The 21,511-nt window shown below is 42.2% G+C and overlaps 1 protein-coding gene across 1 annotated transcript in view; it reads right to left on the reverse strand.

Moving 5' to 3' along the window:
- Positions 1 to 21,511, reverse strand: part of MYO10 (myosin X) — a 262,859-nt gene that overhangs the window by 34,286 nt on the left and 207,062 nt on the right. The window contains exons 20-26 of the mRNA XM_053246980.1: positions 12,216 to 12,340; positions 10,187 to 10,301; positions 7,402 to 7,508; positions 4,953 to 5,165; positions 4,717 to 4,756; positions 2,733 to 3,635; positions 1,276 to 1,399 (exon numbers count right to left, since the gene is read on the reverse strand). Coding sequence (XP_053102955.1) covers positions 1,276 to 1,399; positions 2,733 to 3,635; positions 4,717 to 4,756; positions 4,953 to 5,165; positions 7,402 to 7,508; positions 10,187 to 10,301; positions 12,216 to 12,340 — 1,627 coding nt within the window. The remainder of the gene's footprint in view (positions 1 to 1,275; positions 1,400 to 2,732; positions 3,636 to 4,716; positions 4,757 to 4,952; positions 5,166 to 7,401; positions 7,509 to 10,186; positions 10,302 to 12,215; positions 12,341 to 21,511) is intronic.

Raw genomic sequence — 21,511 nt, forward strand, 5'->3', positions numbered from 1 at the left:
GGAGTAGGGCAGTGGGGAGGGCAAGAGGGAGTAGGGCAGTGGGGAGGGGGAAGGGCAAGAGGGAGTGGGGCAGGGGGAGAGGCAAGAGGGAGTGGGGCAGGGGGGAGAGGGAAGGGCAAGAGGGAGTGGGGCAGGGGGGAAGGGCAAGAAGGAGTGGGGCATGGGGAGGGGGAAGGGCAAGAGGGAGTGGGGCGGGGGAGGGCAGGAGGGACTAGACTTTTACTTTACACAGTCAGTAAAAATGGGCTCATATTCCATGCAGCTGCATGACCCTCAAGGACATATTTCTGAAGAGAACAGCAGATATCGCTCCCCTCTCCTGCTTGGCAACAGTCTGGGCTGTGCTCCAGGACAGCATTTGGAGAGCAGCGTGCTCTATTCTATCCTACATACACCATGCAGAATGCGAGCCACTAAAAACAATAAAAGCTACAAAGAGAGAGAAAAATCCTGAAGCACTACATTTAAAAGCTGGCTTTTACAGGGTTTGGCTCTTGGTTTCAAGTTGCCTCTTGTCTTGATCAGGCCCTGAAGAAGCTGCTAGACTTGACTTCCTTCCCCATCTGCTCTCTTTCCCCAACGGTCTCTTCTCCCCAGTGAGCCACCCTTCTATTGATAGGGTTACCCCAGTAACAGGGCTTTGAGTGTTCTAGAAGCTACATCCTTCATCCTCATCAGAATGCCTTCTCTCTGATAGGTCAAGTGACAGGTACACACCGCTAAGCATAAATACAGAAGACGGTAATATGTGACTTTCATATGTGCACAAACTCAGTAAACAAACAGAACCTCATGAAAAAACCCCAGCATAATCACAATATAGGCTAAAACTATTGGGTCCCTTGGGGAATGTTTCAAATGAACCATTTGATGAACTAGTCCCCCTCTAGCAGTTTCCTTCCCTCTTTTGGCATTTGAGAACACAATTTGCAAAAGTTTGATCTCAAGCAGATCAATAACCCATGATTCTCTTCTTGGTTTTATTACCTGCTCCTAAGTTTCTAGCCTGTCAAAGAATATCTAATACTTGGTGTTTATTAATCAGGACAGATACTATAAGAAATACTAATGAGATAAAAATGATAAAGCTGAGACAATGTCCATCAGCATGGACCTAGTTAAAAGAACGATTCTAAAACTATGAAAAGGGCTGCGAAGCATCATCACAATCTCTGCCTGTTTTCCACCACCCACAAAGAAGTGGTGGAACTCCTCTTGGCGCTTGAAAAGGTCATCTTATTTAGGCACTTCCATTTACTCTGGATCTTTCCATACCTTTCATGTACAAAAAGCTGTGGAAATAGGGCAGGCTGACACAGCTGTAGACAGAATCCCTCCGGTAAGAAAGTTCATCATCTGTATCAAACCTCAAGTCAAAATCTTCTTCACTGTCTTCAAACTGAAAAATCAACCAACATAATGTGAGGAATTTTACTGGTATAAAAAGCATAACTTGGGAAATTTTAGTCACAGTCCAGCCTGTTTAAATGTTATTTTTCCTTCAGTGTGTCCATACAGAGGTAGGATATTCTGGTTTGAGTGACTGATTGATTGTTCACTCATTTCTGCAATGAAGGGAGATGTGTAAGAGTCCAAGGCCTACTGCTGATCTTTTTCTGGATGCAATGCCATGGGTTGTAGCACAATGATCAAATCCTCATTTACTTGCCTACACAGGATTTTTGTTGTTAGTCCTTGTGAAGGAATTAGGCCTGAACCTCCTCTTTTTTATGTTTTAAAATAATGGAGGGAACTTGAATTCTTTTGATTGGTTTGTTTGAAAAAAATTGGAGGGGAAAAGTAGAAAATAAGGAGACTGCCTTCAGCAGAGTTTTAGTGCAAGTTGCTGTCAGAGTCAGAAGCAGAGTCAGAGTGTGATTGCAAGATAAATTCTGGAATGCATTGCATTTGTTTGACATTTCCCTTTATGATTAATGAAAATACCTGTCTAAACCTACAAAAGGGTATATTTTATTGGACGAGTTTTCTTGCCATGGGCATAAATGAGTCTTTATGTTGCAGTGATGAACTAAACTGTTTTTTATATTGCTCATTTGATCAAATATGAATTCTTGAGGCACTTACTTTTCTTTTACTAAGGGATTCCTACGGGGCTCTCACAATGATTTCCTGTGATAACAGCTGATTCAGACATCATCATCATCATTATTATTATTTCGATTTCTATACCGCCCTTCCAAAACTGGCTCAGGGTGTTTACAGAGAGAAACAATAAGATGGAACCCTGTCCCCAAAGGGCTCACAATCTAAAAAGAAGCACAAAATAGACACCAGCAACAGTCACTGGAGGGATGCCGTGCTGGGAGTATATAGGGCCAGTTACTCTCCCCCTGCTAAATAAAGAGAATCGCCACATTAAAAGGTGCCTCTTTGGTTCATGCTGAACCAAAGTCAAAATTTGGTTCTGCATGATATCCGCAAGCCTCAGGAACACACACGCCTTGCTGCTGCTCACGAGAGCCCCTGAAGAATTCAGTTTCTGATTTAGGTTAGAAACAAACCAGGATTAGTCATGATGCCTGAACTGACCAATCATGGTTTATTCTAACCAACCTCCCTAAAATAAACCAAGATATGAAACCCACTTTGAACCTTGAACTCATATCTTTGGACCAGTTCAGATGATATTTTGGATTACACCTCAATTTGGAAATCTTAACATTACTTTCACTCCTTCCCAAAACATGAATAGCAAAGAAAATGATACTCACAGAAGACTGAGCTCCTTCAGAGCTAAATCTATATGCTCCAGAACTGTTATATGTCCCCACTGAATAGCGGTAGTCGGGAGACCACTGACTGCTATGAGAATTAGAAAAGGTCACGCTGCTTCCAGAAGTGATAGCACCATCTTCATAATCATCTTGGTCATAATCATAGTCCCCATCAGGAGAAATTAAGTCTGCAGAATTCTGGGGCCTGCAGGACACATTTTCTGGCATACAATATGTGGATTCACCACTTGAGGAGTTGTGGAGACTGAGGGAGTCATGGCTAGAAGGAATAAGTGTGCTATTCCCAGTGGCAGGACTTGCTGGCACTACCGTTTCATTCATGTATGGATCCTCTTCCGAAGAATCATCACTTGTTCTGATGCCTGATGTCCTTTGATCAGAGTGGCCATGTTCACTCGGGTTAGGAGAATCTTTAAAAGCATCATCATCTGCTTCAAAGCCCTCATCAACCTCCTCCTCAGGGTATGGCTGGCTGAAGTTAAAATTGGGTTTTTCACTGCCTGCATTTCCAGTCAATTCACTAAGTTCAGTGCAGAAGCCACTCCCAACAGAGAGTGTCCTCTCGATGTTCCGGACACATTCATCAATTTCATCAAAGTTCAGAGACTCCAAGAACTCTTGTGCTGCCCGGCAAGCCTCATCCTCCAGCCGTTTAAGTTCCTCATCTCGGAGCTGCTGCAGCCTCTGCAACGATGACTCTGTCAGTGACAACTCTTGCTGCTCCTTCATGCGTTGCAGGTCTTCAATCTCTTTTTCTAGGCGCAGGATCTCTTCTACCTGCTTATTTTCTTTTTGCTTCTCCAGCTCTTGCTTGAGCTCTTCTTCCTTGTGGGCTTTCTGAATAGCTGCCAGCTCCTGCTGCCGCCTCTCCTCTTCAGCCTGCATTTGACACACAAGACTTTATTCTATCCACTGCTAAACTCTTGTAATCCTCCCACAATGCTCACCTGTAATTCACCCACATTGTTCATTAGACATTATGCTGTATGTGTGTACAGGTGTCTGTACACAATCACATCAATGTTGGTAACCAGATTTGAACAGCTCTGTGAACCAGAGCATTATAAAAAGCATGCAGCTCCCACTGAAAAAAGCAGCCTGTGTTAAGTCCCTGCTCCCATAATGAGGCTGTTCTCATGCACAGCATAACCCAAGGCTCGCGATGCCCAGCCTGGGTTAAGTTGCACATGAGATCTTCCGGATTTGGGCCCGATCCTAGTGGGACAGAGCTGCCTAGCCCCACTTTCAAACCAGGCTGTTAGCTGAGATTAAGGGAGTGAGTGCACCCTCAACCTGAGCTAACTGCTTGTGTGTTCGCTGGGGCTCTGTTTAGCCCTAGCAGACACAAAGACGGGCATCTAGAGGCCCGTCTCCTCGGGGAATCCCCCAATACATTGCATGTGTTGCATGGTAGATTGTGGGATTCACAGAGGCTGTGACGAGTCCCAGCCTCAGATCTATCCGCCCTGCTCTGCGCTGCATGGAGCAGGGCTGATCATGTGGGAGTGCCCTCTGCACTCCCACCAAATAACCAGTGGATGTCTGGGGGAAGGGAAGGTTTGGGAAGCCTTTCCCCTGCCCGCCCACCTGATCATGTAAATGGCCCCAATATGTAGTACAACATGCCCTTTGCTCCCACTCTGCATCACTGGTTACTGGTGGTGGCAGCAAACCACACACAGAATTATATCCCGATCTAGAGCCACTTTACGTGGGAGAGAAATCAATAAAAGGCTGCAATTTTGGGCAAAATTCCTTAGTATGTATTAATTCCATTCTTGCCAGGAAAAAAATGAGAGAAGCATGATGCAAAATTCAGATACAAGCAACATTATCAAGTTAGCTCACCAGCTTCTGCAAAGAGTGCTATTTTACCACCACAGGTGGTTTCTCCCAACACATGTTATCTGCAGGAAAACACAAAAAAGCAGCGGGAGGAGGGGGAGATTAACATGTTTACCTGCCAAGCAAGACGTTCTGCTTCTTGCTTTTGTCGCTTTCTAAAAGGACAATAAGAAAATGTTAGAACAGAATAAGAACAAAGATATCATTAGGTATGGATCTAGTTTTTCAGGAGATGGCTTATGATCACAATTTTCTCAACAACTGAAAAAAATGACTGCTACAGCTGTTTTTCATGCACACTAAATTGCCTCCCAGATACACGTTATCATCAAGTAACAACATATTCCGTACCTTTCCTCCTCTTCCTTTCTCTTCCTTTCCTCTTCTTTCTGTCTTTTCTCCTCTAGTAGCTGTTTGTAAACGCGACGGGCAATCTGGCCTCGCAGCTGTTTTTGGAAGGTGATGGTGGCTTTCTTCAAGAGTAGGTATTTCCTCCTTGAGTGGAAAGCTCTGTAGTTCTTCTGAATGACAACCACATAGTAAAGGACCTTTCTGTAGTGCTTTCTGAAATAAGATAGAGACGTGTCTATGTGAAGAAGGTGTGATGAATCTGCTAAGGGAAGAATCAGTGCTACTGCCATGAACTGAAGATTCCAGGCTGTAAAGGCGAGCTGTGGATAGCAATATTAACTAACGTTCTTTCATTGTGGTTCATGTCATTGCTCAATGAAGAAGGCTAGACTCAATGCAAGAGGGAAAGATGCATCTTGACTAAGCAAATAGAATCTTTTTGTAATCTACCAAGCTGCCTATCCTACAAGATATATAGGTAGGGCTAATATGCACATGAAAAGGAATGACCTCACTGAACAAACAGCTATTGAACAACTCTCTATTAACTCATGACAGCAGTAAACAGATGGGATCTACTACTCAGACTCTAGTAAAGAATGCATGATGTTATGTAAGCAAATAAAATGTCATAATTCGGTCACCTAGCTCCATTTTCTTTTATTCCTTGAAAAAGAAAATCAGCTGAATGGCTTGGCCTGCTGGGTCCTCTTTCCTTTCATTCTGCCATTGCATATGCACTAAAGCTACCAGTCTCCAAACTTCATTATTGTAAGTTGCACATTTTGTTTTCATTTGTGTAGAATAATGAGGTTAACAGGCCACTTAAAACAACATTCTATTCTTCAGGACAAATGATATTCTGCTGTATGTGACTTTCTTTGTTGGTGTCAGGATCCGAGTAAGTGGTTTGCAAAACATAACCTAAAGTAGATGTTCAGATGGTGCAATTCAGAACCATCTATATATTGCCTTTACCACATGGAGAATGCTTGAAAACAGTCTCTCCAAGATGGCCTTTCTCCACCGCCATTGTAATATATAGAGCCAGTCAGCACATCATTGTTCTGCATTGTTCTGCATATTTATTTTTCAGATTTGTATACCACCCTGAACTTCAGTCTCTGGGTGGTTTACAAAACATATTGGTGATTTACAACAACATAAACGGCCCATATGTTGTTCCACCCATCATGCAGAATAGCTCTATGGCAGCGCTGTGTTGTTCCTCTGTATGGTGTGCACGTACAACTCCAGCACCAAACACAATGCAGAGAATACATCATCATACAGAGGCCTGTTTGCATGGTCTCCATGCTGTTTTTCCAAGTTCTCTCAGACTCCATGCGATAAAACAGGTAATGAGACATGTAAACCAGTCCTTAGAATAATGCAGTTTTCAAGCTGTAAACAATGCATTTACAGAAATTCATCCATGCTTTATTGTTTCATCTCTTTGGATGCTGTATGTGATGCTCTGGCAATGTCTGAGAGAGCATGTGCTCCATAACTGTGAAGTCCTCATTCATTCATTCATGTATTTGTTTTTCAGTTTATATATTGCTTTTGTATGTATTTGTGTATCCCAAGGCGGTTTACAAAAGTTAATACAATAAAATTCCATAAAATCACATTAAAATATTAAAATCAATTAAGACCATAAAAAAATAAAAATACTAAAAAGTAACAGTCATAACAGTTTTGTTGTAAACCGCCCAGAGAACTTGCGTTTTGCGCGGTATTAAAATGTGTTAAATAAATAAACAAAAACAAAAACAGAGCAGTCAGAAAGGAGAGACTGGCAAACCCTAAGGGGTAAAAGCCTGAACAAATAAAAGAGTTTTCATTCATTTTTTAAAAGCAGCCACAGATGCCAGAAAACAGACTCCCACTGGGAGAGCACCTCTACTGTTAAGGGCATCAACTTTCTTTTAATAAAGCCTTACTCTGAGATAATTTGTTTGTAAAGCAGAATATACTTTTGGCTCCTGCAATAATGTCTGGAGAACAATGTGGCTTCCAATCATACAGTTCTAATCTTCCTCTTTGTTTCTTTCTGAATTACTTACTAAGAACAATGCACTCAAGCCTATGTTTTTGGGGTGGGGGTGGGGGAAGCCAGAAATGAATTTTTTGGAAGTAAAACAGAGAGAACACAAACTGGAACACAAACGAAAACAAACCTTTCATGTTTTTAAAAATCTCAACCAAAGAGGGGAGATTCTGAGCATTTTCAGCACTTAACTCATTCATGCTTAGCTATATATAACAGCAAAGAGTTGTAGCTGTGGCAGTTTGCATATATGAGAATCAAAAATCAACCTTGTATTTGTCTCATGCCTCAAGTAGCAAGACTGGAACAGCACAGACTGCAGTGGGTTCAAGCCATGTTGTCTGTCAGAGCAGACAGTCTGATGGAGTAGAAGGTGGCTGGCTCCTAGTTACATACCGTGCCACATAGCCCAAGACATGTGCTTGGATGATCATGGCTGCTTTGGCAACTTCTATCTCTCGCTGTTTTTCCAGCTTGTGTTCCAAAGATTCTCGAAGAAACACCTGTGAAATAAGGGCAAAGACAGAAACAATTGGGGTGTGTGCACACAAACGTTTTAGTTGCAAAATGATGCATTGCTTCATTGTAATTCACTTTTGAGTATGTGGGAGAAAACTAGGCTACTTTGAGTATGTGGGAGAAAACTACTCTACTTTGGCTCTCCTGCAGATGTTGGCCTACAACTCCCATCATCTCTGACTATTGGCCATTGTGGCTGGGGATACTGAGAGCCGTAGTCCAGATGGAGGGCTACAGTTGAGTAGCATGGTATAGAGAAATAAAAATAACAAAATTCAGGCTTCAAGCCGGACACAGTTTACTGCTTATTGCCACATCCATAGAAAAAGACAAGGTGCAAATGTCCCTGGGCCCGGTGGGTCAAGGGGCCCACAAGGGCCCTGCCGCCCCACGTCATTTCACATTTACTCTTGGTGGTGGTGGTGGTGGCAGCAGGTGGGCTTATCCCGCTTCCCTGGTTGGCGTGCGGGCCTCCCCATTCCCTGGCCAGTGCACCAGCTTCTCTCACGCCTGCGCAGGGCCTCCCCATCACGGCATGCAATGCTCTCCCTACTCATTGGGGAGCCCTGCACACAGGCACAAGAGAAGCTGGCGCGCCGGCCAGGGAATAGGAAGGCCCACGCGCCAGCTGGAGAGAACCTGACGCGCCAAGAAGCCTGGCTGCTGCTGCCGCCATAGGTAAATAGAGGGGGAAGAGGAGTGGCAAGGCTGGAAAGTAGGGGGCATGGCTCCGGCACTGGGGCGCATGAGCAGCCCCGCAAACAACTTTGCCCCTGGGCTGATGGGAGTCTTCCTACACCCCTGACCTTCTCTATAAGCCCTGAGCAGCCTTTGGGAGGGGTTAGAGCCAGCCAAAATGGAAACATGCCATTCAACCCAGGACCTACAACTACTACTTGTTAATGAGCAGTCTACTCCAAGATGAAAAGCTGCCTATAGGTCAATTCACACAAGGATGTCATGATGTCAGTTAAACAAAAAATGAAGATCTCAGTGGTGTGTGCACTCCTTCGGAGCATGTCGTGTGAACTTGGGACTTTTTGGCTGATTCCAGATCTGCACTGCAAAAACCTGACATCTAACCAGGATTGTTAATACTAGATCTGAACTCAGCTTATCAATCCTGCTTCCATGTTGAGTTTTTATGGCTGATCTGGGATTGATAAAAATGTCTGAATTCACATGACATACTGTGGGAAGGCGCACATTGCTGGGATCTCTGTTTTTAATTTAACTGACATCACAATCATTGTGTGATCTGGCTCTATGTATCTAAAGCTGATAGTAGCTTCACATTAAATTATGCTGGGGAATGTCCACATTCTCCAGATATTGACTCTACATATGGGAATGTGTGGAAGCAGCAAGACTTGAGCTTGTTGCCAATTACCACTACGCTGAGAAACCAAGGCCCATACATGTAAAATGGGTGTAGGGATCACATGGGTGGGGTCTACTTGTGTGCAAAAAGACACATGCAGCAGGCTTTGATTCACAACACACAATGGGTGGGTGGGTGAGTCCATCCAAGGCTTGCTCCTGTGACCCATCACATACAGAGCATACGCTCTTTGTAATGTGTTAACTGGCATTCAATGTATAACTTATCAACTCAGGATACATGAGAATATCTACTTGGTATTACAGTTAAATTACTCAGACTTCCTTGGTCAGGCACGCATCAATATGCAAGAACGCTTTGAGAGACTTTGGGTTTACTAGCATTAGCTTAGGGGGAACATAAAAAGACCACATATTAAATCTGTATGGTGATCCAAGGACAAGGTGCACTCATAGGAGCAATCCTGTGCTAGAAAATGTAACTTTGCTTATTTTTTCACCTAAAGACCTACACCACTTTTCCCTTTTTTTATTGTACACACACCCACACAGTTTATATGAATTGTACCCAAGGTGGTATGCCTAAGAAGGGTCTGCAAGTTTGCTCCCTGAAATACAGATATTGGCCTACACGATGAGAAAAATTACTCAGAGGAATCCCATTGGAATTAAAATAACAAGTTAGGCATGGTCCTTTTAATTTCAATGGGATTACTATGAGCAATTTTCCTCAACATGTCAGCCATTATTTTCTTGTAAGTTTGGACTAAAAAGCCTCTGTGGTAATATAATTTAACTAGACAATGGGGGGGAAAGTTGTGAGAGAAAAATAAACTAGTAATGTTGTAAAAGGGAATTTGTCATATATACACATGGTTACTTATTTGTGCAGCAAAGTTTGCTCACCATGTGGAAACAACAATTAACTATGCTACCACTGATCTGGTATCTCTGAAGGTCAGAAAGGAGGACTCCGTTATTTTGGGATGACAAAATAAATAAAACAATCTCCCCAATTTGGAGGATTACATTTTTACTTCCTTCATTCAGAATGACAGAAAGTCCACAGCCAGCACATTTAAAATATGTTCCCACTGAGTAGGCAGTGTGTGCAGAGTAAAGAAATTGAGTACTTTATTGCTGGAGTAAACTGTTGTTAAAGAATGATAACAAAAGCCAATATTTTGCTGGATTAAGAACTGAGACAGTGTCTCCTGCCAAGGCTAGCTCTCATTGTGTGTTAACATACAACAGCATCAACAGCTGGAAGCTGCTTTAATAGCTGTCCTAGAATTATGTGAGCAATTCATGCTTATTTTACCTTAGATTTTCCAAGCTGCCATTCAGTGTTTGTGCTATCATACAGACAAAGGAGAGTAGTACACTTCCCTTTTAAATCTTCAGGGAGAGTCAAATTTCTCATCAGGACTTTGTATCTAGAGAAACAAAATACCAACAATCAGAATGATTTTCTTCTTTTAACAAGCTGTTCTAGTAAAGACTAAATCTGCCTACTTTCTTTTCACTATCCCTACAACTGGACTAAATTTGGTCAAAATCTGTTAGGCAGTTCACAAGCTGTCCCACGGATGACATCACAAACCCATCTCCCCATCCCCGGGGAAATCATCAAATCATCTTTATTACGGTCACAGACCAGCACAGGATGAAGTAAAACACATGCTAAATAAAGTATAACTCTAGAGGCTAAGCATGATTATAATAGTAAAATACAACTCTAAAAACTGTATGGAATTAATAAAGTGAAATGCTACCCGCTAAGCCTAAAACCTGTAGGAAGAGTAATAGAGTAAATGAATAGCTATCCTTAAAAGCAGGGCAACTAAAAGTATAAAATGGTTAAAATAATATATATGAGCTACATAAAAGCAATATAAAAGCAGTGAAGTAAAAGGCAAATTAAAATTATTATACAGTCAAGCAAATAAAATGCTCAATAGTTAGACATCTGCTGCCAGGGATATTAACTAGCGGTCAGGACCCTGCGGATCTTGCACACTTCTCCATCTCCACAGAACCTGCCAACTTTGTACATGAAGGTCCAATTGTCATCTGAGAGCAGCATCTTGGTGTAGACTTGTCTAGAGCGGCTGGGGTGTTTAAGAAGCAGGGGAGATATGAGCCTGTCCCAACTGTTTTTATAAAAGGGACACGAAAGGAGCACATGGTCTATGGTTTCCACCTCCCCAGAGTCACAAGGAAAGAGCCTTTCCATGAATGGGATCTTCTTGTATTTGCCTTCCAGAACGTCGGAGGGAAGGGCATGACACCAGGCAAGGGTGAACGCCCTTCTATGGCTTGATATTTCCAATTCCGCCAGATATGCAGAGGGGGAGATGGTAAACCTACGACTGTCTGGGGCCAGAAAGCCTGTCGCCTTACTTAAATCTGCTTGGCATTCGTGTCCAGAATCCTCTGTTTGACCGCCATTTTCGCCTTGTCCCAGTCCATTGTAAGCAAAGTGGACGGAGAAGCCCAGCTGTGCCACTTTGTTGGAGACTGCCCATTTCCATGAGGACTGAAAGTGTCTTGCAGGGTTAGCAGAGCCAGGCCCCAAGGGCAAAGGGCTAGTTTGAGCCAGTGGTTGAGAACTGTCATCCAAACCTTTGCCTCCACTTTTATCATGCCAGTTTCCAGCTATAGGGTGGCACTGAAGACACAGCAAGGCACTTGTAACGTCCCTCTCCAGGAATTTGGATTGAACATCACAAACTATGCGTTTGAGGTGTCTCTATGTGTCTGTACAACTGTACCAAATTTGGTCCAAATCAGTTCCCACCTGCATCTCAAATGTTCACTTGTCCGCCATCTTGAATCAGGGTGGATGACATTACTACAAACTATGCCATTGAGATGTCCCTATGTGTCCCTATAGCTGTAGCAAATTTGGTTCAAATTGGTTAGGCCGTTCACAAGTTAGCCCACTTGTGCCTCAAACATTTATGCGGCTGCCATCCTGTATCGAGGTGGATGACATTATCACAAACTATGCCACTGAGATGTCCCTATGTGTCCCTACAGCTGTAGCAAATTTGGTTCAAACTGGTTAGGCGTCCCACAAGTTAGCCCACTTGCACCTCAAAAGATGGCATCCGCCATCTTGAATTGGGATGGATGACATCATCACAAACTACACCATTGAGGTGTCCCTACAACTGTACCTGATTTGGTTCATATTGGTTCAGGCAAAGTTGATAGCGGGGCACACACATGGAATGCCAGGTGATCTCATAAGCCTACTGGCAAGTAGGCTAAAAACTGTTTCAGTTGCACCACAAAACAATACTTAATATGCCTCCTTCCCCCTTTTGAAGTCAAAGTAGAAGTACCTTTTATGAAAATCCTGAAATGGCCTCCGCACTGGAAAACCAGCCCTTCGTATCCGCACTGTCTCAAGCATGCCGGAATAACGCAGCTGGTTCAGCACCACATTCTGATCAAACTGGTCAGGCATCTAAAACAAAATACACTCAAACATGTTGCTCTGTTTTTGTAGTTTGCTGAAAAAAGTAAATGTGCAAGCATGAGATTTTTAAGCCTATTTGAGTGAGTCACACATCTCACAATTTTGAAGCACATTTCCTCAGCTGTATTGCTCTCAAAAAAATGTTTCAGGGCCATTTCTCACTTTACATTTATGTACAAACACCCTAATTCAAAATACACAAGCCTTTTGTCTAGCATGAAGGACTCACACATGCAAAATGTGACAAGTGTCCCTTCAATATGCTTGAATGGGAAAAGTATTTACCTCTGTATTGGAGTATTTCAGAGACACATGCCCAGTTTTACAGAAGGCACCCTTCAGATGTGACAAGAGAACTACATATTTTGTGTCAGGTACAAAAGGAAAAGGGATAACTGCAGAAAGATGGTAATTATCCTTTCTTTTTTACTGGCCCTGCTCTTATACCTTTACCCACAGCCTGATGGTGCAAAGGAGTATTTAGCAAAGGAGTATTTCTTTCATGGAGAAACATGTTACGAAAAGCTCCACCTGTGTGTCAGGCTGCCGTTAAAGGCACAGAAGCCAGGTCAGTTAAGAAGGATGGCAACTTTGCTTCAGAATACAGTGGGTCAAAGGGACAATTACAGAGGTAAGCCGCACATTTAGAGCCTTAGTCGCGCTGCTTAATCCGATCAGCCATCCCACCCCCTTTCATTTCTATTTAGCAATTCCACATTGTCGACAGTAATGGTACAATATAAAGAGGCATGACATCTCTATGTGAATAGCTGCAAGTCTTGGGAAAAATAACATGCCTTGATTTGTATTCACAAGAGGTAATCAAATCCTACTTGTGAATCAAATGCCACTAACACAAAATATAGGCTGAATTTCCTTAAGGACCACTGAAAATGGGCTTATTTATAGAAAAACACTCCTCATATATTTTTCTCTTTAAAGGCTGTGATAAAATTTGTTCTACAGTACCAGCCATAGCCTCTCTGACAGATATTTGGCTCAAGATTGCAAAACCAGGAGAAAAACTATTTTAATACTCTTAGAGGGAGAATAAAGCATTTAGAAACAGTGTTAATCCAGCATTTTAAATATTTATTAGTCTTAGTGGCTTTACTACCTGTATTTTTTATTTTTTAGGGAGGTCATTTACTGAGCTGGTCTGAATGATACAGTACTCATTCAATGCAATCACTGACCCCATCCCATGCAATCAGTGTTCCACAAGACTTTGGGAAACATATGTCTTACTCCTGCCTCATCATCCCTCCCCCACTCTGTGTGTGTGTGTATGTGTGAGTAGGGGCCAGTTTGCACCTTCCCACATTGAATTTCAGCTTGGACAAACTAGCCTTATGGGATTAGGCAATGGTGCAACAACGGTGTGGGGTGGGGAGCAGGACATGCACACTCATGTACCTAACCTTATGGGACAGGACTGATCAAAGAGTGTTGTCCCAACTGGCTCACTGGTAACTAAAAATGTCAGAAAATTAATACCTAAAAATAGCTCTTTATTATAAGAACAGTTACATCAAACAAGGCAAGGCTATAAAAATATTGTGGTGTGTGTGTGTTCATGTGCACACAAGAGAAAGATATAGTTTTAAAGTTCCATAACATTTTAACAACTCTAAAGAGTAAAGATTAAAAATTCTTTGATCAGGTTTAGGCACAAACAAGTCACAGAGAGACCCGAATGTCATCATAGATTTTGCCCACTGTAGGTGTCTGCAAAAGTTAATGCTTTCCACAGCATGCTTCTGAAGGTTTAATGACAGATCAGAACTGTTCAAGTCTGGAAAAAGTCAGCTGTTCAAATGTGTCCAACTTAAAGTGGGTAATAGGATTTCAATGTGTGTCCAGGTGGGATGTGAGCTGAGCAAAACACCTAGCATTGAAAATGATGGCATCATTTTGCATCACATATTAATCCAAAATTCTTGTTTCTTATAAAAGAAATCCACAGATTTATGGAAGTACCCCCAGCTTTTATAATAAATGCCATTCATTAAATGTGGAGCTGCCATTTGGGATTCAAGTTGTTCATGCTTAATTTTCACCACAGAAAGTCCTCCTAGCTAAATGAGTTTACTCCACCTGATAAAATGTCCATCTGCAATAATAAAAAGCTACAATTGTGATGTGTAATAAAGACTTTATACGATCAGGATGAGGACGCAAGTGCTCAAAACACCTCAAGCAGGCAAAAAGAGTAAACTAACAAACAATGGACTCAAATTATATCTTCCAAATGGCAATGCCTGTATTCATATAAAACCGTTTCAAACTACAGATTTCTTATAGCCATCGATGTACAGATACAATGTGTTAAATTGTAATTTCTGTTTCCTGACACAAACTCCTAATCTATGCTGCTTTCCCCGCTGAAATCGTTTCAGGATTGCACTCCTTCATTACACTAATCGTGAGGCTGTCAGGGGGCAGGGGGAAAGAAAGGAACTAAACATATGGAAGTCATCTCCTTCTTCCAGTAACAAATTATACTAGTTTTATTTATTTAGTATAATAGTATAGACAGTTACAGAGACTGCACCATGGACATGAAACAAAGTATATTTACAGCACTCTATAACTTTCAAACTCTCCCTCTGCAACAGCAAAGGATGTAGGAGGAAAAATGAAAAGAAAAGAAAAAAGATAAGATATGAGAACCTTTTCTCTGTTTCATGAGTTTCTTTCCGGTGTAAATATTTTACTGTTTTCATTCCCCAAGACAATACAATCAAGTTGAGAGCCAAGAAGCTCAATTCAGTTGGCGCCATAAAGCTCAGCTATCACTCACCATTTTATAAGCGTTGCGGCGGGTGCATTTCAGATTTGTCTTGAACAGGGATGCCAAGATTCATATGGAAAACAACTGCCACACAGACCTTTTCCCTGCACGGCTAAAGGCACTGGACAAGAATGAACACTATTCCTGGTGCTTTAAAAAGTGCTCAGTCACCATGGCAACCCCTCCCTTTCTGAAGATAATTAGTGTGGTGTGGCTTTGGGATCTGATGGGGGGGGAATGCACAGAAATGCATGCAAATGAGCGACACAAGAGCAACAGCTTCTCGTACTCTGCGCTTGTAGAGAAGGATTTCCTCGTATATCTCAGAGGAGATAACAAACTGGAACTGCTTCACTTAAAATGTGTCTGGGGTGCACGGACCCATGGCAGCAATCTGGCCACTAATAAATTTAGGTTGGAGATCAGAAAATGGTTTTAACTATTAGAAATTCATTTTCAGCTTAGCATGCTTCAGTCATCCCCATGGAATAAAGGCTTTTCATTGGCCTCAGGATAGAAATATATGAAACTTACCTTATAGTTTTCTATTCATCTTCAGTTGTAGCCTTTGGAGGTCAGGAAGATGCAGCCACTCCTCAGTGGACTCATACCCCTCCCTCCCCCACTTATTTGGGCGCATGAGGTAGTGCCAGAGCTACATGCCAAAGGTAGGTTGGCATGGAGTTGCAGACAAACACAATTAGCTTTAAAAAGGCTCAGAATATGAGTTTTATCAACACGAAGGGCCTGATTACTAGAGAAAGAATTCTCTCCCAAATCAGACTAACTAGCAACTTTGGGAAGGGAGGATTTTGCCTTCCTTTGTAGTACAATGACTCAGTTTGCTTGAGTAATCTGGAGCTTTTTGCTTACAGAGCATTCTTCCCACTGAGCTCCTACTTGGGACATGTTATGGTCTGAATTGTGCAACTTGCTCTGAAGTAGATTGCTCTGACTTGTTGCAGGATACTAGATCAGTCCCTTCCACCTCTATAGCTCAGTTCAGATGATCTCCAAAGGGCTAAAAACAAGCTGTGGATTCATGTTCTCTCCCTCCTTCCCTCTTGTGTACGGCTTTGCGTCCAGATTTGCAGTTTAGCAATAGCCGTTATTCGCAATGACATCCAAGTTGCTTGTCCTCCAAACTAAAACCAGCAACTATGGTTCAAAGTGAATTTCCAATTCTGGTTTGGATGACAAGCACTAGCTACACTTTACTAACTACTAATTCACAAACTAAAACTGGCTCACATGACCAAGAACTGGGCTAACTCATGGTTTATACAGGATAACTCACCTGATGCACTACTAATTTTTGCTCATTTGCAGGCGGAAATGCCAGTTAACTCACCTGGAAACAACTGTGTGCCACGGTGGTTGGTACAGGCTAGCCAGGATTTTTTTAAACATAGGATCAGATCAGGGCTAGCTATGAAGAGCCTCCTACATGGCACATGATCATTTTTGGAGAATTTAACCAAGATTTCCATTAACACATGAGTGAAAATCAGGCACGCGCTGGGTGAGTTATCTGGGATAAACAATGAGTTTGCCTGGTTCTTGGTCATGTGAACTTGCCCAAAGTGAAAGCAAAGCCACATGTGGAAGAGGAAGAGGGTATGCACAAGCATGTGGCTATTTTTTAATTAGGTTTATATTTCCATAATGTTCAAGCCTTGACTGAGGCCAATGTATTTTTTGAAGTTATTTCAAGATTAGATCTGTAAACTTTCACAACACATTACCACTGGAACTGCCAGAGAAATATGTCCTGAATGAGCTTTTAAGTGTTGTTTCACACATGCACACACAATCACTTGCTTTCACATCACTTGATGATTTGCAGATGTGGAAACTGGCTCCACTAAAAAGCATTGTGTCTGAGGCAATGCAAAAGTTCTGTCTGTACTATTTGCTCTGTGATGGCTCATTCACACATGCAAAACACTGCTTAGTGTTACAGTCATCAACTGATCAAGATGTATGCATGAACTGGCTCATTAAAGATCTAGCCAGGGTGGGTTTGTAGCTACAACATTCTGGGAATCTTCTCTTCCTGAGAATATATAAAGAGCACAAGGAGGCTGGAAGCAGGATTTCCTTCCTGAACCTGCTTCTGAAAGAAGGGGCATTACTCTTTTTTCTAGAGGCTACCACCTAATGGTGCAGCAATGAAATGACTTGACTAGCAAGCCAGAGGTTGCAGGTTTGAATCCCCGCTGGTATGTTTCTCAGACTATGGGAAACACCTATATCGGGCAGCAGCAATATAGGAAGATGCTGAAAGGCATCACCTCATACTGCACGGGAGGAGGCAATGGTAAACCCCTCCTGTATTCTGCCAAAGACAACCACAGGGCTCTGTGGTTGCCAGGAGTCGACACTGACTCGACAGCACACTTTACCTTTAATACATTCAATAGGAAGGCTTGTGGAATGATATTTGATGGTTATTCGGTCAAATTGTGGTTTGGCACTAGCTATAGTTCTCTGTGGCTTAATAATGTGCTTTCCAACAAACCAAGAAAGCCTAGAGCGACATGCAACCCTCACTTTCTGTTCCCATTTGAAAGCTGCCATGTGCATGGCAGGGCCGTGACACAGATAGGGAAAATGTTCTATCCTTACATCTCTATGGATTAAACTCTGTCTCTCTGTCCAAATAGCCACATTAAGTTGGAAACAGGAAGGGCAAATCTAACCGTTTTGACATATATCTTTCTCAAATAAGGTAATATATAATCAGCATAGAAATTGCAACTTTCTATTTGCCTTACTTTCAACATTCCTTTAGAAAACTATTTTACACAACCTTACACAACCTATTTTCTCACAACCTTATAATGTTGGATTCAGTTAGTTTACCCCACCCCTGCAAGAGGGTTGTGAACTTTTTTCTTCTACTAATCCATGAAAACAATTTTACTTCCACACATTTTATTTTAATGAAGAATCTTGAAAAGTCATAGTAATTCCAACTAGCCAATTTTTGTATTCTAAAGCTGAAGGAATGAGTAAAAGGCAAAGTATCACCTTTATTGTCCCTCAGTCATTTCTGAAATGGCTGCATGCAAAAGCAACTGTGAGCTGGTGAGGGGAGAGGTGGGAAGCTTAGTTCTCTGAGATAAAAAATTCAACACACAAGATCATTCTCACGACCAGGCAAGCAGGTGGTGAGGAAGGCTGCAAAAGTCTGCCTTTCCTGCTGATGATCTCCGAGGACCATGGGGGGGGGTGTCGCTTGTGCGCCCAGATGGTCCACCATTGCCCCACTGAGTGCAGAAGCGAGGGGCTGAGATGTGCTGTCTCAGCTCCTAGAAATCTCATAACGCATAGCGTGAGTGCGCAGTGCATTGTGGGGATCCCCGTCAAGTGCCTGTCAGTACTTCAGTGCCGGCTATAAGCAGCCAGTGCTGGCACATGATCGGGGACTGTAGTTAAGGGAGTGATTGCTCCCCTAACCTCATTTACGAGGCAAGCATTCTAGGTGGGTTTGCCGCTGATGCCACCAGGAGCTAGGGTTGCCATATTGTGGCTTTGCAAATCCAGGTGTCTAATTTGCATATTAGGTAAATTGGCTTGAAAATAATTTTTGAGCATAATAGTGACTGCACGTTTTGCTCCATAACTCCATTTCTACAAGGGCTAAAGTTTAGCTGCTGCTGCTGCTTCTGCTTCTTCTTCTTCTTCTTTAAATGAAAGCTGAAATCTGGGCGAATCTGGGTGGGCTAAGAAATCTGGGTGAGATGCTTAGAATTTGGGTGAAACCCAGAATTTTTTTGGGGGGGGGAATGGCAACCTACTAGGAGCTGTGTGTCTCCCGGCGTTTCTTGCGGGCAGCCAGCCAAGCCCAGTCTTAGCTGCTTGTGAGAACAGCCTCACTGACTTACAACAGTGTAATATCCATATTATTTTATACAACTGAAAATTTGCTTACAAGGCTTTACAGCGCAAAGCCTCCAGGTGCTTAGGAGTTCATGCAACTGAGACTCAGAATCTCTTAAGCTGATAAATATCTGCTTTAAGCTGACTTGAGCCTGCAGAAGTGTAAAGCTTGTGACACAATAGCGACCAATGGGGAAAAAATCCCAGGGGCAGACATCATAACACCTCCAGAGAGCTTGCCATCATTTATTTACCTTAAAAGCTTAAATTCAAACTCATCCTATGCATGAGACACTTCACAGGAAACTTTTAACAACCAACTAAGGACAGCAAGACATCCAGTAAACAGCAGAATCAAACTAACCCCCAAATGCCCAGCCCCTTCTAAAGGCCATTGGAGATGTGCTTCAGTGAAGCTCCCCTGGAAGGCTATTCCACAACTCTCTAGAATTCCCTACATCTTGCTGATGCCTCCTGTGATGATGGATCATTTGAAACAGAGTATTTGATTGACAACTTAATGGACTGCAGAGAGGGTGGGGAGGAGACACAAGGAGAGTCAATCCCTAAGGCTGTGTAGGTTCCCCAGGCAGTGAAGATCTTAAAAGTTAATGAATTAGTTGCCTGGATAAGTCCATCAAATGGCCAAAAACCTCACATGAAAGAACACAGTTTTCTTAATGTGCAGAAAATGAGTTCATATGTAAACCACATGTAAACACAGGCTACATGTAGAATTTAGTCACAATAATACCAGGCTGATTGGGTGAAACGATTGTGATGGGTTATGACTAGCTAGTCTTTCAGAAAACCTAACAAAAAGTGTCATGATTTATAAAAGGGAATGGTAGAAAAGCACAAAGCAAAGTTTTGGCTCAGAGGGAGTGAATGCTGAAAATGGGGAGTCTAGACAGGATATGTTAGCACAAACAACTGGCTGAGAATAGGCTATTGACTGGAATTTTTATTACTCTATAAATTTTAGTTTAAATGCAGATTTGTTCTGCTAATGGATAACTTTGTGCCACAGACTTGCAAAAAGGTATACTCACCTGTTCTAAAGAAAAAAGCAAATTTTAAAGCAAAGTAGGATTTAGAAAGAATCATGATACACTTTAAGCAAAAAAGAACCCAAAACATGGACCAGATTTGTACCCAAATCAAGCCACCCGATTTGTTTTGTATCTGAATCTGCCCCCCCCCGCCCAATCATCCCAGATTCAATTTGGATTTGACTTGATTCAATTCTAGGGGCACCACATTTGGGTGGTGGGTTGGTCCCATGGGTGCCACCTACTAATCAAATTTGAAGGCACTGGAGCACTTGGTTGATTTTTAAAGGGTCCCCCACCCCCGTTTTTATTTATTTTGTATATTTCTGCCAGAAGAAATATTGGTGATTCGAAGTTGCCCTATCCTAACCCTAACATGTTTCTAAGCTCTAGCCCTTGTAGAAGTGGAATTATGGAGAAAAATGTGCAGTTACTATTTTCTTTGGACAGTGCCAGCTCTCAACTGCCATGTGTCAACTACACCTCCCACACACACACACTGGGGCACTCAGTTTGTTTGATTTTTTGGAATTTTTGAAGTGTTTAGATTCATTGGTGTCTTCATTACACACCTGCATTTCTTCTGTTCATTTTTACCCACTGCTTTGTGGGTGGGGGTGGGAAATTAGCAGCATTTTTGAGGTGTTTAGATTCTTTGGAGTGTAATGAATCCTAATAGGGATGCATTATGAGGAAAGGTTATTAGACACGAAAGAGTCTAAACACTTGAAAAAATTCCTAGAACATAAATTGAGTAGTACCCCACTGCCTTGCGGGTGGGAGTGGGGTGTAGCTGGCACATGGCAGTTGACAGCTGGCACTGTCCAAAGACATGAATAGAATGAATAGAAGAAATGAAGGTGTGTAATGAATAGAAGAAATGAAGGTGTGTAATGAATCCTCATATGGATTCATTGAGGAAAGCTTTTTATACACCAAAAAATCCAAACACTTGAAAAATAATGACCACACATTTTGTGTGGTGGATCCATAACTCCATTTCTACAAGGGCTAAAGCTTAGATTTTTTTTTTTTTAATGAAAGCTGGGAATCTGGGAGAATTAATAGGAGGGATCCAAATCTCAAATTGATTCGAATCAAATCTGGCACGATTCAATTTGGACCTGAATCTAGCCAATGGACCTCTGGACCACAGGGACAATTTGTTCTGTCTCCAAATCACCCGAATCAGCTAGATTCAGGTACAAATCAATTTGTACCCAAATTGATTCACACATCCCTACCCACGGCGGCTTCCCTTTCTGCCACTGAGTGGCCCAGACACCACAGTAAATCAATGTGTGTACTGTGGGCAAAAATGGCTCTTGCCATCAAGCCTCTAAGAAGCTATTGTCAATATACAGGTGAAACTCGGAAAATTAGAATATCGTGCAAAAGTCCATTAATTTCGGTAATGCAAATTAAAAG

Source organism: Hemicordylus capensis, chromosome 4 (genome assembly GCF_027244095.1).
Source record: "Hemicordylus capensis ecotype Gifberg chromosome 4, rHemCap1.1.pri, whole genome shotgun sequence".
Taxonomy (NCBI): Eukaryota; Metazoa; Chordata; class Lepidosauria; order Squamata; family Cordylidae; genus Hemicordylus; species Hemicordylus capensis.